Source organism: Myotis brandtii, unplaced genomic scaffold (genome assembly GCF_000412655.1).
Source record: "Myotis brandtii unplaced genomic scaffold, ASM41265v1 scaffold359, whole genome shotgun sequence".
In the NCBI taxonomy this organism is placed as follows: Eukaryota; Metazoa; Chordata; class Mammalia; order Chiroptera; family Vespertilionidae; genus Myotis; species Myotis brandtii.
The window spans coordinates 289,072-314,779 of NW_005363802.1; the positions used below are offsets into that span (position 1 = coordinate 289,072).

Genomic DNA, 25,708 nt, shown 5'->3' on the forward strand with positions numbered 1-25,708 from the left:
GTGAATTATTTTCAGCTTTAGTTTTTGCAAGTTAGTTCTTCAGTTAAGAGTTACTACTTAAGAAGTAATTAAAGTAGTGGCTTTCTGAAAGTATTTTGAGAAACCTTATTTCTACTAACCTAAAGAATTACTTATCTAGGATTATTGTCTTTAATATTTTAATCAAATTTTAACAATGCACTTTAACAAACCTGAGTTTCCTCAGGAAATAGAATGACCAAGAAATTTGATTTAAAGCAGCAAATGTGGCAAGCTGTATTTATTTTGGTGCTGTCATTTGCAATCCGAATTGATTAGCCACTTGTCACTATAAGGAAAAACCTTTTACTAAACCCATTTATACTCAGTACCATGCAAAGCATTGCAAACAAAGGTTATTATATGAAATGCCAACATCGAGGTAAAACATTTTGAAGTCTCCTGCTTTGTAGAACTTAGTGTAATGATCCACTTAATTGTAGTGAGATGCTACAAAAGTAAATGAATCAGACATCCTCGTCCCTGCCAGGATCCTCACTTAATAGAGGAGTATTTATTCATAAACAGTATGGAATTTCCCTATGTGTTTTTAGTGTTCGTAGGGTTCCAGGATTACATCAGTCTTTATCTAGTATCCATTTCTATTTGCATCTAGGGTTCTCGTTCAAAATAGACCGGCGCTTTGTGATTAGAATACACTAAATGACTTTGAAGACATTAGATAACGGCAGTCTTATCCAAGGAAATAAGACCTCCAAAGACGAAGCATCAGAATGCTTCAATTAACTGGGGAAAATGAGAAGAATGTTGAAGTTTCAGGAAGTGTCAGAAGGCCCGGAGTGTGGAAAGAGGTTTCTTTTGGGGATTACATTTGTCACACATTTCAGGGAGGTATGTTGCTTAAACTCCCTTTAGTTTCAAGCTTAGCATGATCTGAAAAAGCTATTTTTGTAATTTAATTTGTAAATCTGGGCAGGGGCTGTTTAAACGTTTCAGTAACAGTTTTGATGTTCTCATAGCTACATCATCCTCATGGTTTAAATTAGTTAAAGTCCAACAAAGTCATTGTTGGTAAGAGCGTTAAAATGTTTTCTGTTGCTTGTGTGCATTATTTTTGTCCTTGTGACCCTTAATTGAGTACACTCTTAGAAGGGTTTTATAATAGAATCTATATAAGCATGGTTTAAGTCTGGGGCCACAATATAAACCTCTTCAATTGAGCTCATTTATTCTTTAGCTGAAATATATTTGTTCAAGGTCCTAGGATTATATTCATTTAATTTGTAAGTAGCATAGTGTTTAAAACTGTATTTTTCAGTTATCATTAACCAGAGGCAGCAGAGAGGAGAGTGCATGTTTATTTATCAGTTTAATTTCCTTCATATATATATATATAAAGTCTGAGGAAGGTAATGTGTGTGTGTGTGTGTGTGTGTGTGTGTGTGAGAGAGAGAGAGAGAGAGAGAGAGAAAAGGGGGAATGGCACTTATGAACATAGTAGAGAGTATACCCATATTTGGTAAAATAAGGCTTTCTATAATAATACAGGTAGTAACATGCTAGAAACAGTGGTTTTTGCAAAAGTCTAACAGTGTGTTTTCTGTTGATATTGTTAACAGTCAGATGCTTGACACTTAAAAATCAAGAACAAAATTTTGTGTTAGGGTTCAACTCGAACCTGAAATTGCCTTTGCTGTTCATTGGTCTAATGTTTGTTGGGAAAATATGTAACATTTAATTAGGAAGTTGGCTAATTAAATTAGCAAAGTCTGAGGAAGGTTACATTTTTTTATTTCAATAGCATATTATGTTCCTGTACATTATCATAATTGCTGTCAAAAACAAGGGAGGGCAGGAAAAAACTCAGCCAGGACACAGTTGAACCTGTTGTAGGTGCTGGCATTCTTTCTTTTGGAAACAGCACCTTGCATCATCTCTCTTATTAAATATCTTTTTTTCCTTTGTAAAATCTTTTGGGGAAAGTTATTTTTATTTCTTATTCTGGAATACATCACTCAATGTCTTTATGGTTTAAGTGATTACATTTGTATATAACTCGTCAGGATTGAGTTGAGCTATGGTTGCTTATTTTATTTTGCTCTTGTCAGGCTGCTTTGTGTAGTTTGTCATATATATATATTTTGAAATATTGTCATTGGCCCTTGACATTACATCTAGAGCACCAGACAGGTCACTGGATCCCACCTTCAGCCCATAGATTTTCCTCAGGTACTGTCTTTCTCCGGAGAGATGTGGCGCATGATTTTTCAGCATTTGCTAATTTGGCCAGAATTGGAGCTGTATTTAAGTCCAGCAACTTGGTCATCAAAGTTGATAAAAATAAAGTATAGATACAGATTGATAATGTGTTTTCACAACCCTTGGACCAGATAGGATTCAGGAGTTTGGGGGGATACTAGAAAGATTACATAGAGTGTATAGTGTATATTACATAGCACCCCCAGCAGGGCCTGGAGCTGCCTCCCATAGTCAAACATTTTGATATTTCTATAGTGAACATATAAATATTCACACCAAGTAAAAATATAAAAATAAGTTGCTTAACCTGAGTCTTGGCCATGTTCTGCTGCCAAAGGAGTTTGGGTCAACCTTGGGGAAACTTGCTTTTTAGAATTTGTTTTTTTTTTTTTATATAATGGTAGATAAGATATTATACAATTATTGTATTTTTTGTTTTTTTTAAAGGGCTGTTTTAAGCTAAAATATTGATTATATTTTAAGTGTTAATCTTAAAATTAGTTGTCCTTGTTCTAAATTAAAAGGACTGACCTTGATTTCATGGCCATGCCTCGGCCAGACTCATCAATCTGACTCATTTTTCCCATTTGGACAGGATTTTCCTGCATTTGGTACATTCTTACATTATCTTCTATCTAGCTTTCTATTCTTGTTTCCTCAGCCTTGGCTCAACCACCATTGAGTGATTACATATCACAGGTGCCTGCTGGCTTTCCCAAGTTGGGACAACCAGTCCTCAGTAGGGACTCTGCCTCCCCACCTGTCACCTAACTCAGCTCGCCTGTTCCTAAAAGGTTCAAAGGAAACTTCTTTCTAACACACAACAAAAAGATGTTCATTGACTGTGGTTCACCTGACCAGAGCTGAGTATTCTAAAGAGAGTGCATTTAAACTCAATTATATTATAATATCTTAGGTATCTCAGGAAATTTATTATATGTTTTTTTTTATAATTACCTTTTTTAAAAATATTTTTTATTGATTTTTTACAGAGAGGGATAGAGAGCTAGAAACATCGATGAGAGAGAAACATTGATCAGCTGCCTCCTGCACACCCCCTACTGGGGATGTGCCCGCAACCAAGGTACATGCCCTTGACTGGAATCGAACCTGGGACCTTTCAGTCCATGGGCCGACGCTCTATCCACTGAGCCAAACCGGTTAGGGCTATAATTACTTTTGTGTTGCTTAAAATATCATTAATTTCACTAGGCCCTTGCCTATATTTTGGTTCAAAATTGAAATTCCTTTAGGATTTTCTTTCCTTTGATAAATGCTGCAGGAGAAGATATTACTTCATATGATTTTGGGACTTGACTAAAGGGAATAAAGATTGTTTCATGTGAACTAGATATTATAACCAGATGCTTATATTTAAAAAAAATAACAAGCCAGCCCTAGCTGGTTTGGCTCAGTGGATAGAGTGGCCAGCAGACTGAAGGGTCCTGTGTTTGATTCTGGTCAAGGGCATGCACCTTGGTTGCAGGCTCGATCCAGGCTCCATTCGGGGCACATGCAGGAGACAACCAATTGATGTGTCTCTCTTATAGCTGTGTTTCTCTGTCTCTCCCTCTCCTTTCCACTCTCTCTAGAAATCAATGGGAAAATATCCTTGGGTGAGGATTAACCTACACACACACACACACACACACACACACACACACACCCAGTCATCTCAAGTACTTGTTGGAATTTTTGCAAAAACTTTCAAAAATAATAATTGATTTTTATCTTGAACACTTGAAACTCAGGCAACTGTATTCCATCTGAACCAATTTTGTTATTGAAATCTATGGTTTTGAAATTTGTCATGAAATTGTTATTCAGAGTCTTGGAAGTAGAGATATAAATCATATTCTGAGAAAAAGTCAAAGGGGGAGGGGAGTGAAAAAGTACTTGAACATTTTCCATACGCCTCGTCAGGAACAAGTAAACATGTCTGTAGAGTAAACTATCCTCATAACATGCTTGCAGCCCTGTGACGCAGGCATTCTGCCACATAAGTAAAAATAGACTGTCTTAGAAGAGAGTGACTGATTCCTACTTAAGCATTCATTTATTTGGAGAGCTTGGTTGCATATTTCCTGAAAGGAATGGAAAAACTCCCTAGCTGCCAAATAACTTTTATCCTTAATTTCTCACAATTAGCTCCAATTTGCAAAACAGGAATGATAAGAGTGAGAGACTGAGTGTTGGGAATAAGAGTTAGAAAGCAAGAGAGCCCACCTTGGCAGAGTTTTCTGGAAAAGGGTTTTGTGAAAAAACTCTTCAAGATCTGAGCAAGTGCTGGAGAACAATGTGATTGGAAAGGTGACTTCCTTGAGAGTGGTTTTGTGTTCAGTTTGGAAACAAAAGTTATTTCTATATTTAAGGTGATACGATTGGTTTAATTCACATTATCTATAGTGAGAAGGTGGGTATTAGCAAAGCACTCCAGACAAGTCAATCTATCATGAGGACAGGCAGAATTTAAAGACCAGTGGTTCTTAAAACCAGAACAGGGTGTGTTCTGAAATCTCAAACTGTGGATTTTAGGCCTATTTCTCCCACTTACTAGAAGTGAAATCTCTTCATGGGGGCCAAGGGAGTTGTGCATTTGGGGGTGCCCCAGTTCATGACACAGGCTCTTCCCTCCTCTCTTGAAAGCCAAAGGATGCCAGCTCCAGGAGGGAGCCTGGTATTTTACTCTCAGATTAGAAGTTTGCTCAGATAACTCACTGAACTACCCCCTGTTCTACCCAACTGGGGGAATAGAGTTGGAAAGCAGTGGTGGATGAGAGAGAAACCCAGGAAAACCTGCTATTCTTTTTTTCTTGATGGCATGGGTGATGGCCCCACAGGCTTGCCACAACCTCAAAAGCACGGGATGGGAGTAAGAGGCATCAGAGGATGCTGCATTGATGGTGGACTCTAGGAGAGGTGGTCAAATGCCAGTACATAGGAAAGGAGCCTGGGGTTGAGACCTTCTGTTGAAGCCCAGTGAGAAGGACCAGCCTATTCTTTGTTAATTGGGAAGACATCTTCTCTGTCCCTCAGTTCTCCCTACTCCTAAGATGCCAGATGGGCTGGCACCTAGAAGAATAAAGCGCAGACATATTTGAGAACATGTTGATTTTCTACCTCCAGCTGCTGGGGCTGCAGAGAGGGCCATACCCTGCCTGGGAGTTGGCAGAGGAGCAGAGTGCAGCTGGTCATTTAAAAACTGGTCATTTTAAAATCTTCATTGAAGTCGGATGTAAATACAGACAAGTGCACAAATCCTAAGCGAACAGTTGGACGAATTTTCACAAAGCAGACACAATCAGCTCTACCACCTCCCCAGAGCAAGAACTTGCATATTATCAGCATGGTCCGCACCAGGCCCTCTTCCACTCAGCCCCTGCCCCTCCTCAGGGTACTTTGCAATCCTGATACCCAAGGTGAGTTTGGCCCTTTTGTGTACTTTATAGAAAGGAATCACACTGTACACGCTCTTTTGTGCCTGGCTTCCTTCACTCAACATTAGGTTTGTGAGAACTCTCTAGGTTGTGTGCACAGAGCAGGTCTTATGGGACTGATGAGTAGCAAAGTCACTAGAAATAAGATGCAGATGTGGCAATGGTTCCTGCTTCCCGGGAATGGGGACGACACCACAGCCCATTTGGAGGCAAGTTTTACAAATAACAAAGCCATTTTATGTTGATATCCTAAGTTAATAATAGTGAGTTACCACTTAAATCTTATTTTTATTTTTGAATCAAATATTAGAGTACCTTTAGGTGACTGTGGTTGACTGGCTATTGTTAGAACAAAAGAATAACAAATGGCTGTGGGTTTGCTTCTTTCATTGGTCAGGGTGCTGTGTTACCGTCCAGGGGTGAAGACTGTCCTCGAAACCCTAGTGCCGGTGTCCATTTCCAAGAGCAGTTAGGCTAGAGGGCAACGTGTAACATGTATGAAGTGTGCTTCATATTGATGATATGGAGATGTATTAGAAGAAAACCAAGACTGACCAATTGAGGATGCATCCATTATCTCATTCTCAGTTTATGCAAATTATAAGTAAATGTCCAAGAGATTTAAAAATACTCCACTCATTAACTTTTTTATTTTGTTGTTAATCCTCACCTAATTTTTTTCCATTGATTTTTAGAGATAGTGGCGGGAAGGAGGAAGGGGGAGAGAGAGAGGAAGAGAGAGAAACATCAATGCGAGAGAGACACATCAATTTGTTGACTCCCACATGTACCCCGACCAGGGTGGGGATCCAACCTGTAACCCAGGTAGTACCCTTGACCAGGAATCAAACCCAGGACCCTTCAGTGCAGGCCGATGCTCTAACCACTGAGCACACAAGCCAGGGCCATTCATTACCTTTTAATTAACTCAGGAACAAGTGGAGATGCAAACAATTATATCTTTTTTTTTTCAAAGTAGATTTTAAATATGATTTTTTATTGATTGTTAGAGAGAGAGGGAGAGAGAAAAAAAACATCGACCAGCTGCCTCCTGCAAGCCTGGTCATGTGCCCTGACCAGGAATCGAACCCTGATCTCCTGGGTCGATGCTCAACCACTGAGCCACACCTGTTGGGCTGTTTTTTTTTGGTTGTTGTTTTGTTTTGTTTTTGTGTTTTATAAAAACATTACACATATGTGGAGTATGGAAACACTAATGATTTTATTTATATATAACATATTATATATATACACACACACACTTTTTTGTTTTGAAACTTATTTCAAAATGACAGAAAAGTTACGAGTGGTACAAAGAATTCCCACTTCACACAGAGACCCTATTAATGTTTTCCCAACTGTCCTAATGTCCCTGATAACAAAAAGCTCTAATCCAGGTACACATCTTGCCTTTTGATGTTGCGTCTCATTAGCCTCCTTCAGTCTGGAACAGTCTGTCAGTCCCTCTTCGGACTGGTTACAGGCCAGTTATTTTGTAGAATGTCCCTCAGTTTGAGTTGGTTCACAGTGTTCCTATTAGATTCAGGTTATGCGTTTTTGAGCAGGAATATCACAGAGCCATGCTGTATTCTTTCCACTGCATTCCTGCCATGGTACATGATGTCGCTCATTGTGTTCCATCAGATGGCACACGGCCAATTTGTTTCCATCATTTCTGATGTTAACTTCAATCCCCTAGGTAGGGTGCTTTCCACAATTTTGTTTTACTGTAAAATTACCTCTGTCCTTTTATAACTGGTAATTATTTTATGGGGAGATAATTTGAGGCAGATTCTATTATTTCTTCTACATTTATGAGTTGGAATTTTACTCTAAGAAAGAACTTTCTCTTCTTGCAATTTATATAATAAATTAATGAGAAATTATAGATTCCTATTTTATTAATAGGAATTAAATTATTATTTAATCTCTTAGTATCACTAAGTATCACTTAGTGTCACTATTTATTTTGATGTTCATATCGTTCCATATTTGGCTAGTGGAAGCCCCTTCAAGCCAGCTTCTGTGTCTTTTTGACATATCCCATCATTAATTGAGCACTTCCATACTTTCTGGGAAGGTATTTGAGGCCCATCTTACATTTTTCCTGGTCCAGCCCTGGACTCAGCCATTTCTCCAAGGAACCCTATAACACACATCTATAAACACATACATATAATACACACACACACACACACACACACATACACACACACAGTCACATTTTCATACCAATTACTACAATTTCAATCCAACCCTATAGAGTTCATTCTAGCTTTCCTTCTATTTATACCCTAAAGGGTTAAAGGAGATAAAAACTGAGTTTCAACCTAAGAAGAGAGCTTACTGAACTGTTTATAGCCCTGCTTCTCATCAATTGGAAAAGTTTATTTTGTCTCTGAGGCCTCAAATTCACATTCATTCCATCTTCGGTGGGATTGTTTCTGCCAAGGTTGCAGGTATGGGGAAACCAGAATTCTTTTTTTTCTTTCTTTAATTCTTTTTTTTTCTTTATTGATTAAGGTATTACATATGTGTGCTTATCCCCTCATTGCCCTCCCTACACCATCAGGATCACCTAGGAAAGGTTGATAAGATGGACCCTTTGTGTTAAATCCAAATTTTTATTACCTGCTACTCGGTGTTTGAAGAGCACAGTTATAATTTGAAGAATGCCCAAATTTTGCAAACCAGAATAGGTTTTCTTCTGCAATAGATGATTGATTGCCCTTTGGCATGTTTAATAGAGGGTTACATCTTAAATGCACATGTAAGCTGGTTAGTCTTGTTTGCTGACGAGCAATTACAAGAGAAATATGTTTCTAAGGCAGTTCTGAAGCTGTTCTCTAGAGCACTGTCTTACCATATGTACTTATTAGTAAATTGTTTTGAGAATATACCATCATGGGTGTATATTATTGGCCTACTGAGAGACCAGAGCACTTGCTAAATACTAGACTACTATACCCTCATTTTATAGATCAGGAAATTGAAGCTCAAATAATTTTAGTAACTTGCCCATTTTGGCAGAGAAAGTGGTTAAGGTAGAACTTTAACCCAGGCAGTGTGGCTCCACTGGCCCCAAGCTTAGCCATTACAGTCAACTGCCCCCAACAAAGCTGTTTAGGGAAAAACTTATGTCACCTGAAAAAGGACATCCTGCATTATGATGATAGATATGCTTCATTCCAAAAATGAAACAGACAATTACCTAAGGAATTTAGAACAAGACCATTTTCCCTGACCCACTAGAGTCTCCTTCATGGTACATGATAAGCTGTTGAGTCTTTAGGGTAGAGGTAAGGGTGAGAGGCAGGGGAAAGATGAAACTGAGGAAGTTCATTGTCCAGCTTGGCCCTTCCATTTGCTTTATTTAAAACTATTGATTCAAGCACTAGACTACATCGATTGCTTGATAAAACTGCCCCCCCCGCAAAAGCCAGAGAGAGTTTGTGCTCTCCCTCTGCACCCACCAACAAACTAATGGGCTATACACTCAGTGGCTTGTCACCCTGAAAGTGACTGACAAGAGGGCCTGCTGCTTGGTACAAGCTTTCCTCCTCTTCCCCCAAACCTCCTTTCACAGTGGGTGGGCGGCATGAATGAGCTGCAGGAAGAAGACTCCAGACCTTGACAATGAGTTTGATTTGTGTTTCAGACTGCTGGGCTGATCGGTCCCCACTTCATGAAGCTGCAGCCCAGGGGCGCTTACTGGCCCTTAAAACGTTAATTGCACAGGTAAGTAAACTGAAGACTGGATCCTTTGGGTTTATGCTATAAGCAAGCATCCTTCTTTATCAGCTTTGTCTGTAGCAGGGGGTTTGCTTGCTGGGTCCCAGCACAGCCATTTCAGGGGTATGTATCCTCATACAGCTCACTTTTTGTTTGTCCTGCCTCTCTATTCTTGGGAAACTGGCTCATTTTCTGCCCAGTTCCATCCTTCCCCTTCTGGGCCTTCTTCTTATCTCATAGGAAGTTTCCCTGTGAAGCTGATGGGGGATGCCCTCAAATTTATGTTGCACTAACTCACCTTAAATTCTCCCATGTGCCTTAGTAGCAGCAGCCCTGAAGTTGCATTAGTCAGCTATTGCTGTGTACCAAATTACCTCAAAGCATAGGAGCTGAAAACAACAGACACTTAGATTTTCACAGTTTCTGTTGGCCAAGGAGCAGCTTAGCTGGGTGGTTCTGGCTGTGAAGTTGCAGCCAGGGCTGCAGTTATCTCATAGCTCAACCAGGGGAGGATCTGTTTCCAACCTCACTCATGTGGTTGCTTGTCAGCTTCAATTCCTTGCCACGTGGGCCTCTCCATGGGATGCCTGCATGATGAGGTGGCAGCTGGCATCCCTAGGAGAGAGCACGAGAGTGTCTAAGAAGGAGGTCTAATGTGACATCTCATTACTTCTGCCATATTCTCTTCATTGGATGTGAGTCAGTAAATCCAGCCCACACTCAAGGGATAATGCAAGTGAGCCAGTACTAGAATCAGGGATCACTGGGAACCATCTTAGAGGCTGCCCACCCCAGCAATACACCACTACTTCAAGAGCAAACATTAAAATAGATGGACAATCGTGTAAATCTTCTCCTTGGGGAAGAATTATTAAAGTCTTAGTTATTAAGGCTACTTTATTTATGACTGTATCCCTTGAACAATGAATAGTGGCCTTGTAAATATTTGTGAAATGAGTGAAAGTGTGTACGCTCCATTGGCTTTGTTTTAGCATCTGTGTGTGTACAGAGGAGGCCAATCATTTAATCTTTTTTCCACATTCTAGCTAACACCAAACCTGGCTTCCTTACCATTTTAAATTTAAACAGCTGGGCACAGTGTTCTGTGTGTGTGTGTGTGTGTGTGTGTGTGTGTGTGCACGTGTGTGCCTTTTTTATTCTTTCCTTTATGAGTTGTGTTAGTTCTTAAGAAAGTAGAGGCAAAAAGCAAACTGCCTGTAATTATCAAATGGGCTTTATACTTCATCTTATCACTTGCTTATTTATTTTTAAGCACTTTATATTTGATTTGATTATTTTAATATGTAATATATTCACACAGTACAAAATTAAAATGATATAAGAAAGGTCTACAGTGAAAAAAGTTTTATATCTACCTTCTTTCTCTCAGGCTCCCACTTTAATACTTTTATTAGTATTGTTAATACACTTATTTTTGGATTTATTTTTGTTAATCCTCACCTGAGGATATTTTTTCCATTGATTTTTTAAGAGAGAGAATGGAAGGGAGGGGGAGAGACACACACAGAGGGAAACATTGATGTGAGAGAAGCACATCAATTGATTGTCTCCCACACATGCCCTGACTGGGACAGGGGATCAAGCCTGCAACCGAAGTATGTGCTCTTGACTGGAATCAAACCCAAGACCCTTCAGTCCAAGGGCCCACACTCTAACTGCTGAGCCAAACTGCCTAGGGCTGGAATGATTTTTAAGAAGTATTGCAAAGATAGTACAGCGAGTTCCCAAATACCCTTGAGTGAAGGGTATTCAAGGCCCCCAATGCCATATTCACTCAACTTTCCCTAGTGTTAACATCTTACATAGCTGTGGTACTTTAGTCAAAAATAAGAAATCAACATTGATCCAATGCCATCAGCTAAACTAAAGACTATTTAGATTAACACCAGTTTTTCCCATTAGTGTATATTTTCTCTTCCAGGAGCCAATCCAGGATCCCATGTTGCACTGAGCATGTATTTTTAACTATACTTCATAAGCATGTTGTTTTCTGTAGTGTGCTTAAACATGTTAGGGAGCATTCTTCATAGAGAAGTTCAATTTTTCCTCAGTACACATCACTTCCTTGCTTTTACTCACTAGCCAAAGTGTATTACTCAATTTTATTTTACATTAAGATAGTGTGGTGTTCTGTAAAACATTCAACTAAGAATCAGGAGCTCCTCATATTCACACCACTGTCACCGCCAGCTGGGGAGCCTCAAGTCTTGCTAATAATTTCAACTTTCTGCTTCTCCAATTTCTCATGCACGGTGAAGGTGATTGACTCTCAATATTCTTTCAGGCCTGCTCAGCATTACATTTTTATAATTTCAGGGATTTTGAGTTTGCACTGATCCGTTTGTTTGTTTTTTCTAGCACATAGCTGCCACCTTGTGGACTAGTCTGTTTTTCTTTTCTTGAAAACATATAATATGGGAAAAGGAAAGGGGACTTTTAAAGTTGTATTTGATACTCAACTTGAAATCTATAGCACAGCTCTGGAGTAATGATATCATATTCAGGACATGAAAATGGGCAGGACTAAGGAGGCATAGAGAACCCCTAAGATGAAGGGATAGGCAATAGTGGAAAGGGACAGGCAGCACCATGGAGGTCTGTCAAGAGGTGGTGGGTACTTCGCTTGGGGTTTGGGTTCAGGGTCATGCACCAGGGTTGGAAGGCTTTCAGCAGGTCAGTTACAAGGCAGAGGATCAAAAACAACTCAGCTGGGAAGGATCAGCCAAGGACCTAATTCTTTTCACATATAGAAAGTGGTAATCCTGGGGGGAAATGGTAAGGGCCAAGTTAAAATCAGGGCATGAAGTCAGAGTTGGGCAGCAGCTGGCTGATCCTGTCCTCTGTCACCTGGACTCCAAGACGAGGAAGGTGAACATGGCAGTATGGAAGGGTTTGTGTGTTAGGACTGGGCATAGCTGCTGGGAGCTGGGTGAGGAGATGGGCTAGGACAAACCCTTGGCCCCCAACCCTGGTACTGAAGACTTCCGGACTCAGTGGAGTTGTGGCATATGAGTCCTGGAATCACCACCAACTTTACTTTCTACTCTTAAGTAGGGGGTCATCTTTCTGTTCCCAATTTGATTACAGTACTATAAGTGTATATTCTCTTCCTTATCATTTCCTTAATAACATTTTCTTTTCTGTAGCTTACTTTATCGTAAGAATACAGGATACAATACATACAACATACAAAGTATGTGTTAATCAACTATGCTATCAGGCTTCCGGCTAATAATAGGCTATTAATAGTTAAGTTTTGGGGGAGTCAAGTTATAGACAGATTTTTGACTGTGTGGGGTTGGGGTCCTTACTTGCTGCATTGTTTAAGGGTCAACTTCCCTCTCTCTCTCTCTCTCTCTCTCTCTCTCTCTCTCTCTCTCTCCCTCCCTCCCTCCCTCCTCCCTCCCCTCCCTTGCCTTCCTAGCTTGAAATTTTTTATGCTTCAAGTCTCAGTTAAATACTACTTCATATGTGAAGGTTTCTTTTACTCTCCAAGCCAGATTCAAGGATATACCCTGTGCTCCCAATTGAAATATGAACATGCGTCCTGTATAGCAATATATTTCTGCTTTCCCCCCGATTTCTGTTTCTCCACTAGGCTCTTGAGGGAGAGAGATCTGTGTCATAAACAGAATGCTGAATTAGCATTTGGTGAATAAATGAATTCAAGGCCCCCAATGCCATATTTAGATTCCTTGGTCATGGCCTCTTCTCCTTTCTGTATTATCCCATAGGCCAATAAAAACATGTCCAACAACACTGCTTTCATTGCTATGGCTAATGCAACCTTTAACCCACTTCTCTCCAAATTTTAGGGTGTCAATGTGAACCTCGTGACAATTAACCGGGTCTCTTCCCTCCATGAGGCGTGCCTTGGAGGTCATGTTGCCTGTGCTAAAGCCTTATTGGAAAATGGTGCAAAGGTGCGTACCGCTCCTGCCTTGCAGGTCTGTCTACCTAAGTGCAGGCACTACTGTCTGAGACATGACTTTCCAGACTGCTTACCTGCTGTGGGTGTGCAGGTCTGTCCCCATCTTGATCTGTATTTCTACATGATCAAGAAGACACCACTGCTTGATACTCTCTTCAGCCTCTATGTCCATGTGTGAACATTCAGATGAGGTAATTCACAGGAATCTCAAAATTGTTATGTTGCCTTTTAAAAAATCAACTTGAACTAAAGTAATTTGAAAACTGATCTTGGAAAATTTATTGTAAAACATGGAAAGAACATATTTTAAAAGAATAACAAAGAAACCCACCTTTACTTCAAAACCCTAAACCAACAACTACTTTTTGAGCAAAATTATTAAAGTGAATGAGCTTTTACTAAATAGTACAGTGAAAAAAAACTACAAAATTAACATTATCTTATTTTTTAATTATATAATTAAACAGTCTTTTTCTGTTAGAGTTGACATTTAATATTATTTTATATTAGTTTCAGGTGTGCGCATAGTGGTTAGACATTTATATAATTTATGAAGTGTTCCCCCTTGTTACGCACAGTGCTAAGGTCCCAGAAAACCTCATTGTATTGTTCTTGGATTCCCAAAGAAATAATCCAGAGGACTGGCTGTGAAAGACATGGGTGGCTGCACAGAAGCAGGGGGTGGGGGTGGGGAGGTGGGGGAAAAGGGGCTATTGTTCCATCACCACCCAGTACAGAAACCAGAGAAAAATAGGGCATGCAGGAGGAGGGGGATGTTTTTTTCACGCAGGCTGTGTGAGATAAAAACTGCTAGTTGTTTTCTTGACTGAGGAGCTGGCTAGGTTCCCAAGGTCTTACAGTCTGCTTACTGATGGCCTTCTCTTTGTTTCCCACAGAGTGGGAGGGAGAGTTGGAGCATGAGAAGGGGCCCATGTTCCCATTTACCATACACCCCTGACTTTATCTTATTTTTAAATTCATTTTTTTTCAAGGAGTGATTCAGGTGCTGTATGTAATTAGATACCAGAATAGAAGTATAAAACCGTTTGAAAATCTCAATGACATTTAGTTGCCCAATACTGTTTTCCTGATCATTTTATTTTTAAACTAAGTCTTTGAATTCTTTGCTTCATGAGCTGTAATGTTTTAAGCACTTAACGAAGATTTTCTTAAGATTTTATATGGAAGTTGGGTTTCTACATGTAGAACTGAATATCAGGGTTTTCTGTGGGCAAACTGATTTTCCTGATGCCATAGTGGTTGTGTATTTCCATTAGGTAGTGTTTCCTTAAGGTACTCTTAGTCAACTCACATGTAATGGCTAGGGCAAGGTTGGGGGCAGGCCATTTCCTTTCAAGTTGAATGACTGGAGTCACAGGCAGATTGTGGGTGGGAAATATCAGACAACATAGGAGTATTTGCTGGTACAATTCTGGGAAGTTCTGTGGGAGACAAAGAAAAGAGTAAGACATGGTCCCTTGCCTTTGGCAATATTATGAGGAAACAGCCAATAAATATTATTTAACATTTAAATCAGAATGACAGATGGAATAAGAGAAACTTGGTCCATCAGTAGAAAATTCCTCAAAATTGTCAGTCCCATGGGTACCTCAAACTCAGTGCATCTGCAACTGTGCTTATCATATTCTTCCTTTGGGGACTGGTTCCTTCTCTTGGATTCTCAGCCTCAGAGACCAGATGAAACATATTCCTTGTTTCCCAAGCACCAAATTGGGAATCATCCTATTTATTCTATCTCCTCATGTAATTAATCACAACATCCTACTGGTTTTACTTCCTAAATATTTCCCACGTCTATGCTCTCCTTTGTCCTGTTCCTATAGTGATCTAAAGCATTTATGTTGTATCAAAAAGATCACTTTTTGTGTTTGTCTTCTCTTGTAGAATTCAACCTATTCAACAAGAGGCAATTTTCTTATCTTTGTTTCTAAAAACATTGGCACCTAATAGATGCTCAATAAATATTTGCTGACCTGAACTAAAAGAGAAACTCATAGGAAATCTAGTTAGAAGATTTCCTGGACTCAGGAAGAGGATGATACTTAGTGAAAACAAATCAAATCAATTCCATCAAATATTTATTAGGAAAAATGTAAATAGGTTAGAAATCCCTAGAGTGTATAAATTAACACACATGTTTTCCTGTCCTTGCCTATCTCTGCCATCTTAGCATCTCATCTTTAACTTACTAATTTAATGAGGTTATCCTGGCTCTGAGGAAAAATACTTCTTGTTTCTGAAACAAGGAAATTTAGGATCCTGATTATTACAAGCATATATGCTTAGTTGTTGAGGCAATATGATTTGACATCAAGCCCTTATTGTCCTGCATTTCAATCCTGTCAGAGCCTCCCCACCAGAGTTCCTTGTTCCCTTGATATTCTTTCCAATCTATTGCTAATACTCAAAGATGTCTCCCAGCCATGCTCATTCCCCAGTGCCTCCCAGGTCCCTAGAAGGCCCCGGAGATGGTTGTAAACAACATGTTAATGGCTATTTTCTTTGTGCCATTGGCTTGGTCATGATCTCTTTAGGAGTCGCTGCTGGCATATGTAATTTGTATGGATTATGGTAGTCCAGGAAGGAAATTTGTGGCAAGAAAGACAAAGTGTGGGGAGTTGCTGAGGATATTTTTTTGCAAGCACAGATTTTGAGACCTTAAACTAGTTGATTTCTCCAGTACTTTTGGTTTCTGCCACGTTTGTTCATGATTGAGAGGGAGGTCAGCTCCATATTAATGAAAAGTGGAAATAATTATTGTTGCAAATGTTTATTAAATGTTTACCAGGCACCGGACAATGTTCCAAGTGTTTAACAGAGTAGTTCAATCTGCCCAGTAACCTCAGAAGGCACATTCTTTTATGATCCCCATTTTATATGTACGGAAACCTAGGCACAGAAAGTTAGTATCCCAACCAAAGTTTCTGAACAAATAAGAGAGGATGGAGGAGAAGGGGGAGGGAGGGAGGGGAGGGAGAGAGAGAGAGAGAGAGAGAGAGAGAGAGCGCTGTGATTTGAACCAAACTAATGGTTCCGTAGGCCATGTTTTTAACCACCATACAGGACTGCTCCTCAATGATTAGGAGGCTCCTAAGAATCTCTGGAATACCCACAAATGCATTTAAAGGCTTTGTCCTATTTTGCCCCATTTGGAATATTATTTATAGAGGTGAGAGTTGATAGGCTACTAGTGCCTAAATAACATAATACTGTAATGATATAGAGTTCCTTCACTCATTCACCAGCACGAGAAGTTTCTCCAGGTAGATATATACGAATGCAACTTGGAAATGGTGATAAAGAAATAGCAAATCCTCTGGGTCTCTCTTTGCCCATCATTAGGTCAATGCAGTGACGGTTCATGGAGCCACACCCCTTTTCAGTGCTTGCTGCAGTGGCAGTGCTGCATGCGTCAACCTGCTGCTGGAGTTCGGAGCCAAGGCCCAGCTCGAAGTGCACCTGGCTTCCCCCATCCATGAGGCAGTAAAGAGAGGTAAGTGAGACATCACATTACATACAAAACATTGGTGGACTCGCTCCAGTCTGCTAGAATCAGTAGTAAGGATCACCTAGATCTTTACCAGTATACTATGTGTAGCTTAGAAATTCTGCAGCAGTAATTTCAATTGGCCCAAATCTTCATGAACTACCACTGGGGCATGAAGCAGCTCTTCTTATAACCTGGGAATGGCTTTATGTCTCAGATGTCCTATTTCCTGAGCACACTCTCTTGACAGACCTTTCTTGAGGCTCTTTACTAGTGTTTGGTGGCAACTGGTACAGTCAAGACTGCAGAGGTGACTTCCATGAGTCATACTGTGGTTATGTCTCTGTCCTTACTAGAAAAGAATATCTCATCCCCCAAGCCCATAAAATATCAACCACTAACGTAAAATAAATTATGAAAGTGTCTGAAAGCCAAGGCTGATAGTCTCTCTAATGGAAGATTAAATGTAATTGTCCACAAAAGGCAATACACTCTAGATGAGCTAATGACTTTAAGGTCCTTAATTACTGAAAAAAAAGTTGCAAAATTAAAAAGCATGACTTTGGAATCCTCGAAGTTGACTCTAGAATCCTGTGTCCTCATTACTTTTAAAATGAGGGGAAAGAATAAAATTAAGGAATTTAAAAGTTATATGCATAGGTTAAACATGAACAAGAAGATGCCATTGAAAGGCCAAGGTCATTTGTCAAAGGTCACACTTACAGAGCAACATTTCGGTTACCCAGTGGTGGAATTATTCACTTATATTGAGATCAGAAATAAAATGAATACATGGAAGCATGCAACAGATTGAGGAATCTCAGAGGGAAGGTGGAGGAGGAAAGAGATTAACCAAATACTTTATATGCATATTGACATAGCCTATGAACACAGACAATAATGTCTTAAAGGCATGGGGAGTGGGTGGGAGTTGGGAGGAGGGGTCATGGGGGGAAAAGGGGATCATCTGTAATACTTTTAATAATAAAGATATATTTTAAAAATAAAAATATATATTAGTGTAAAGTGAAAAAAATACAATGGAGAAATTAGAACACTGTAGAACAGTGACCTTTGTTGGTATAATTGGGGATGAAAGTCTTTCTTTCAAAAGGCAATAGTGAAATATTTGCCCCAATTTATTAAACATGTCACTTGGTAATTGTTTTGGAGTAGATTACTTTAAATGATACAAAAGACCCAATGTCCATTGCAGGATTATTTACAATAGCCAAGATTTGGAAGTGTCCAAGTGTCCATCCGTAGATGAGTGGATTAGAAAACATTGATATATTTACACAATGGAATACTACTGTGCTGTAGAAAAGAAGGAAGTATTACCCTTTGAGATAGCATGGATGGACATGGAGATCATTATGCTAAGTGAAATAGTCAGCGAAAGAAAAGTGCCATATGATTTCACTCATGTGGAATTTAATGGACAAACTGAACTACAAAGCAAAATGGATACAGACTCATAGATAGAGAGCAGGCTAACAGCTGTCAGGGGTGGGCTGGGTCGGGGAGGTGGAGGGATTGAGCAAAAAAATAAATAAAGAGAGAGAGAAATCTCATAGACACGGACAACAATGTGGTGATCGCTGGGGGTAGGAGGATGGAGGGAGGTTGCAAAGGGTATAAGGGAGAGTAAATGGTGATGGAGACTTGACTTGTGGTGGTGAGCACACAATACAGTATATAGATGATGTGTCGTGGAATTGTGCACCTGAAACCTGTATAATTTTGTTTGCCAGTGTCACCCCAATAAATTCAATAAAAAGACCCAAATCTCAGTGTATCTATGGTTTTGATGTCCTATATATATTTAATAAACAGTTATTTATTAATAACTGGTGATGGCCCTTTCACAAACTTTAAGTAAGTTATTTAAGTTGTAGGGAAATAGTCTATTTTGGAAATGATATAAAAGTCTTTAAAATTTTTAAATATTGATTTGAAGTAAAAATTAATCTATTCTTTGCATTTCATCTAAATATTTAAAAATAGATTACTATTGGGAATGATTTCAATTACTTAAATAATTCTGCAGTGCTTAAATGGTTACATATGTTGTGCTTGGTATCTATGTCTCTACATATTTTTTCCTGTATCACAAAAGCATGTTAGGGACCAATGTCTACAGAGTGGAAGGATGAATAGCAAGTTCACTTTTAGATATTGTTACAGTAGTGATAATCATTTGACTTTTATGTACTTTATTCATTTTTTTTAAACTTCCTGAGATTACTTAAATTTAACTCAAACTAGGCTCAGTTTCTTCTTCTAAAAAGGATAGAATTAGTCAACGATGTTTATTTGATATCCTGTATTTACCAGCCAGGTTTAGGTACTGATTAGATATTATTTCTAGATTCTTAACAGCGTTAAACCTCTATGAACAAGCTTGGTCAGTCTGGGACAATACTTTGACATATTGATGTTATCATCCAGGCTTAATATTTACTTATGTGAACAAGTAAATAGTTTGAATCCACAGAATCCTTATCTGTATATCTTAATGCATATTTGCACATAACTCAGAATTTGTGATAAATCAAGCAGGTTTGAGGTGAAACTTACTTTTATGTTATCTGTAAAGAAAATCTTGGTTAAGTTAATCAGCAATGATAAGATTTTTTTAAATGAAACATTTAAATCTTCAAAGAGAAAAAACATTTGCTCCTGAAAAAATCATTCATATGCTGCAAATTAACCATGTTCAGTGGGAAAACTCTCTTAGGAGAGTACTTGTACAAAGTTCTTGCTAGTCATTGAATTTGGAAGTGCATTTAAATTAATTCTCATAGGTATCTTCCAGGTTAACCAAAATAAGGAGCTTTTACTACATGGTGCAATCATACCCAACCTTGCATGCATGGATGAAGAAGTGAATGAGAGACTTGTAATGGAGAAGGATCAGGGCTTGGCCTTGGATTTGAGCCCTGGCTTTTCAGAGTAATACTAGGATGAGTCATTTACCCCTCTGGGTCTTGTAGCCTCTATTTGTAAACTGCTGTCTTAATTCCAGAGGATTTCAGCTCTGCTCCTTGGAGCCCTTGGTTTAGTTGGAGCTACCTCAAAGGCTGCAAAGAGGAATTACATGGGGGAAACATAGGCATGCTTCTCTTTCTAATAGTTTAGTTTTGGAGGTTTCTAAGATCTTCAAAAATTTTTTTTCTGCTTAAAACATCTATTATTTCTAAAGCCCATTCCAGATAAGCAATCCTTTAATTCTGTGGATAGTCAATATAGATATATATATATATTTTTTTTACTCGTGTGAGGTTTATCTTATGTTCCACCAGGTCATAGAGAGTGCATGGAGATTCTGCTGGCAAATAACGTGAATATTGATCAGGAAATGCCTCAGCTTGGAACTCCCCTGTATGTGGCCTGCACCCACCAAAGGGTAGATTGTGTGAAGAAACTTCTAGAATTAGGTAACTTCCAGAAATCTTGTCATTAAAAGAACCTATTAACCATGGACTTCCCAAGACAAAGTTCTTGTCAGACTGGACAAAATCTGGCAGCATTTAATGTTTGAATGCTTAAAACAGAACTCCAGAGAATGAGTATCTGTGTTTTTTAAATCTACTTCCTCTGATATTCGTTCTGTTTAATTGGTATGGGTCTCCTTGGTGGTCTTAAGAGAGTATAATAGTCTTTTTTCCCATTTAAGTCCCAGGGGAAAAAGCAATTGTATTTCATTGGCTCTTTTTGAATCACATACCCTTGTCTGAACCAATTATGGTGGCCAAGGGAATACAATACAACACTGATTGGCTTATCCCTAGATTTCAGTCTACACTGCAGTTGCTGGGCTTCATTTGCAACATATGAACTAGGAATCAAGAGGATGGTTCCCCAGGGGAAATCTAAGTGTGGTTACTATGAAGATTCTGGATAGTAAAAACAACAGACATTTGCCATAGACTACTTACGATCAATCCTGCTTATTTAGTGATTTGTAAAAAATATGTTTTTATTGATTTTTTTTTTAGAGAGAAGAAGGGAGAGGGAGAGAGAGAGAAATGTTGATTGAGAGAGAAACATCAATCAGTTGCCTCCTGCATGCACCCTGATCTGGGATCAAACCTGCAACCTGTGCATGTGCTCTGACCAGGAATCAAACTGGTGACCTTTCTGTACACGCGATGATGTTTAACCAACTGAGCCACACCATCCCAAGCTAGTAATGATTTTTTAATTCTCACCTGAGAATATGTTTATTTATTTTAGAGAGAGAGAGGAAGGGAGAAAGGGAGAAACATCGATAGATCAGTTGCCTTCTCTTTGGCCCTGACTGGTGATCAAACCCCCAAACTTTTGGTGTACTGGGCGATGCTCCAACCAACTGAGCCACCTGACTGAGGCAGTAATATTTTTAAATCTAAAAGGCATGTGCAGAGCCCAAACCGGTTTGGCTCAGTGGATAGAGCGTCGGCCTGCGGACTCAAGGGTCCCAGGTTCGATTCCGGTCAAGGGCATGTACCTTGGTTGCAGGCACATCCCCAGTAGGGAGTGTGCAGGAGGCAGCTGATCGATATTTCTCTCTCATCGATGTTTCTAACTCTCTATCCCTCTCCCTTCTTCTCTGTAAAAAATCAATAAAATATATTTTTAAAAATTAAAAAAAGACATGTGCAGAAACTGAGAGTCTAGGGAAAAGTAAAATGTCTTGAAACTATTATTTGTTTACAGATTTCCCCAACTTGGCCATTGACACAAAGGTGGAAATTGTAGTGAGAGCCTTTAAATAAGAATTTTTCTCTCCAAGATTTTTTGTGTTTTCTTTTTATCTGCCATCATATACTACTCCCTATAGTAGTTCCGAAATATTATTTGTGAACTCTGAATAATATAATTACTAGATAAACTTAGCTTTATTCTCTGCCAAAAAGAAAATAATTCTATGTAAAAGGAGTTTCAAATATGTAATTCTATATGTCACAAAGTTCATATGGAAGAGTAAGTAAAGTATTTTAAATGACTAAAAATATTTTAATTCACTTTTCTCATCAAAATATTTTAAAATACATTTTTATTGATTTCAAAGAGGGAGAGAGAGTTAGAGACATCAATAATGAGAAAGAATCATTGATTGGCTGCTTCCTGCACACCCCCTACTGGGAATCAAGCCTGCAACCTGGGCACTGGGAATTTAACCATGACCTCCTAGTTCATAGGTAGACACTCAACCACTGAGCCATGCTGGCTGGGCTCTTCAAAATATTTTGAAACAGTCTTAATAGGCATTGCTAAGGTTCTAGGCTTATGTCACATTTTTAACTATTTGTCAAACTGTCATGGTATTTAAGATGTCTTTATGCAGCTACTATATTTTAGGCTCATTGTGTTTCTACATTTAACATTTATTGTTAAATCTGGCCATCTGCTTTGTTAAGGAGCCAGTGTTGACCACGGCCATTGGCTGGACACCCCTCTCCATGCTGCAGCGAAGCAGTCCAGTGTGGAAGTCATTCACCTGCTGATAGACTATGGGGCAAACCTGAAGTGCAGAAATGCTCAGGGAAAAAGTGCACTTGATCTGGCGGCCCCGAAAAGCAGAGTGGAGCAGGCGCTCCTGCTCTTGGAAGGTAAGGAATGGCTGGGTGTCCATTTCTCTTTCTTAAGTGCATCTGCTCTCTCTCCTTTCTATCTAATCTCTAGGCTTTCTTACCTTTTCCCTCTTCTCTTTTTGATTGGATGTGACTGTAGGAGGTGGAAAGTCCTAGCATCGCTGAGGTGGGATTTTATATGCTGTATGTATTCACTTATAACCAAAGGGCATTCACATCTTTATTGACAGAGTCAGGTTACAAAGTAATGGGATGTTACAAATGCCCCTGTATAACTAGTATTCCAACGCAAAGCTCATTCATCCTACTCAACCATATTTTGGACTCTCATTAGTTTACTTGCCCTTAGGACTCATAGCTGCTTAATGTCAGAGGCATGATGACTCCATGAGACTCCATGAGACAAAGGATCAGGTTATAACGGGGTCTTAATGAGTTGGGTCCTTTATCCTGATCTCCTTGTGAAAATGGGGGTGCCCTCCAAGTGTGAGTCAGGACTCAGGCACCACCACCTTCTGGGAAGCTAGAGCCAGACAATACAGGAGGACCCTGAGTTCCAGGCACCCCGCATATCTCCTGATACAGCATCTGTGACCATATAGGCTGGGTTTCCTCCTGACATCCACTTGGCTGTTTTTCCTTGTTCTGCAGTTCTGTCTCAGGGTCTTGCATGCCCAGTGCTTCTATTTGCATTTTTCTCTTCAGCTCATATCCATTAGCACATGTGGTACATGAATAAAGCAAATTCCCTTTAGACCACATGCCTCATTTCTAACTTGCCTCTGGTTAGCCTCCTTCTTCTTTTTTATTGTTCAAAATATTACATATGTCTCCTTTTCCCCGGACCGACCCCTCCCTAGCCACTCCCACCCCCAAGGACAAGCCCCCACTGCCCCAGTGTCCCTGTCCATTGGTTATGCTAATATGCATGCATACAAGTCCTTTGGTTGATCTCTTATCAACCAACCTCTGATGTTGGATGGTCTTTTCGGTGTTTCTTTGTTTCTGGATCTATTTTTGTTCATCAGTTTATGTTGTTCATTATATTCCACAAATGAGTGAGATCATGTGATAGTTATCTTTCTCTGACTGGCTTATTTCACTTAGCATAATGTTCTCCAGGTCCATCCATTCTGTTGCAAATGGTAAAAGTTCCTTCTTTTTTATAGCAGCGTAGTATTCCATTGTATAGATATTCCACCGTTTTTAATCCACTCATCTGCTGATGGGCACTTAGGCTGTTTCCAAATCTTAGCTATGGTAAATTGTACTGCTATTAACATAGGGGTTCATATATCCTTTCTGATTGATGTTTCTGATTTCTTGGGATATATTCCTAGAAGTGGGATTACTAGGTCAAATGGAAGTTTCATTTTTAACTTTTTGAGGAAAGTTCATACTGTTCTCTACAGTGGCTGCACCAGTCTGCATTCCCACCAGCAGTGCATGAGGGTTCCTTTTTCTCCATATCCTCACCAGCATTTGTCATTTCTTGATTTATTGCTGATAGCCATTCTGAGATGGTACCTTGTTGTTGTTTTGATTTGCATCTCTCAGATGATTAGTGACTTTGAGCATGTTTTCATATGTCTCTTGGCCTTCTGTATGTCCTCTTTCAAAAAGTGTCTATTTAGGTCTGTTGCCCATGTTTTTGATTGGGTTGTTTATCTTCCTTTTGTTAAGTTGTACGAGCTTCCTGTAACTTTTGGAGATTAAACCCTTATAGGAGATAACGTTGGCAAGTATGTTCTTCCATGCAGTGGGCTTTCTTGTTGTTTTGTTGATGGTTCCTTTTGCTGTGCAGGGATCTTTTTTAATTCCAGATGAATTTTTGGAGAGTTTGTTCTAGGTCTTTAAAATATGCCATTGGTGTTTTAATGGGGATTGCAATGAATATATAAATTGCTTTGGGTAGTATGAACATTTTAATGATGCTGATTGTACCAATCCATTAACACGGTATATTCTTCCATTTGTTTATGTCTTTCTCTATCTCTTTTTTCAGTGTCCTATAGTTTTCTGAGTATAGGTCTTTTACCTCCTTAGTTAAGTTTATTCCTAAGTATCTTAATTTTTTGTCATTGCAATGGTAAAAGGGATTTGATTTTTTTAAAGTTTCTCTATCTGTGAGTTCATTATTGGTGTATACAAGAGCCATAGGTTTCTGGGTGGTAATTTTGTATCCTGCTACATTGCCAAATTCATTTATTAAGTCTAGTAGTTTTTTGATGGAGTCTTTAGGGTTTTCTATGTACAATATCATGTCATCTGTGAATAATGACAATTTTACTTCTTCTTTTCCAATTCGAATGCCTTTCATTTCTTCTTCCTGTCTGATTGCTATGACTAGCACTTCCAGTACTGTGTCCAACAGGAGTGGTGAAAGTGGGCATCCCTGTCTTGTTCCTGTTCTTATGGGAAATGGTTTTAGTTTTTGCCCATCGAGTATGATGTTGGCTGTAGGTTTGTCATATTAGTTAGCCTCATTCTTAAATATCGGTAATATAATTACCATTGGAGGTTCAACTTAAAGAAACATGACCCTGTCTAAGGGATAAACCAGAATCCTGGGTGTATTGAGTGTTTGCTAACTCACTTTCTAATTCCTATACAGATGCAGCTTCTCTTAATCTTCTAGAAAGTTTCAGCAACCCTGGCCATACTAGCACGAAGTTCACACCATTTTAATTCCTTCCTTAGGCCCACCTGCTCTTTCCCAGCTCTGTCGCCTATGTATCCGAAAGTGCTTGGGTCGAGCGTGTCATCAAAGCATCCATAAGCTACATCTACCGGAGCCACTGCAAAGATTCCTCCTCTACCAGTAGTCCCAACTCTCCATGGAAGGTCTTAGAAATAATCAGGTAGTTGCCTGCTGTACGCAGGGTACTTAGTGTAGATGCCCAACAGTTAACCTCTCAGTATCATCAAATGAGCTAAGCCAGTTAGAGTAAGTCCCTAATGAATCAGAAACATGTAGGGAGTGGAAACTCGTGGTTAGTTTAATGTTCTCATTAACCAAGGGACAATCAGAAACCTTTCATTTTTTACCACTTGTTGTATAAACTTTTAAAAAACTATGAAGTAGAGTGAAAATAATAAGCTATTTTTGAAGTCTCATGATCTTCAATTATCTAAGGGTCAACATTCTGAGTATCATGTAGATACATGTAAATCAGGTTGAATAAGATTATGATGAATGTGAATATTATAAAATGTGATTTATTTCCTCCCTCTTTCCCCCTTTCTTTCCTTCTATGAATAA

At 39.2% G+C, this 25,708-nt stretch overlaps 1 protein-coding gene across 4 annotated transcripts in view; it reads left to right on the forward strand.

The window, feature by feature from the left end:
* The window catches only part of ASB11 (ankyrin repeat and SOCS box containing 11, E3 ubiquitin protein ligase), a 26,079-nt gene extending 371 nt beyond the window's left edge, over positions 1 to 25,708 (forward strand). The window contains exons 2-8 of one of the 4 annotated variants that reach the window (XM_014544303.1): positions 635 to 870; positions 9,334 to 9,413; positions 13,244 to 13,351; positions 16,723 to 16,873; positions 20,173 to 20,307; positions 22,273 to 22,464; positions 25,147 to 25,708. In XM_014544303.1, the coding sequence (XP_014399789.1) occupies positions 753 to 870; positions 9,334 to 9,413; positions 13,244 to 13,351; positions 16,723 to 16,873; positions 20,173 to 20,307; positions 22,273 to 22,464; positions 25,147 to 25,271 (909 nt within the window). In that variant the 5' untranslated portion in view covers positions 635 to 752 and the 3' untranslated portion in view covers positions 25,272 to 25,708. Of the gene's footprint in view, positions 1 to 628; positions 871 to 9,333; positions 9,414 to 13,243; positions 13,352 to 16,722; positions 16,874 to 20,172; positions 20,308 to 22,272; positions 22,465 to 25,146 lie in introns of those variants that run through there. The other 3 variants (XM_005871870.2, XM_005871869.2, XM_014544304.1) reach the window with 3 other exon arrangements.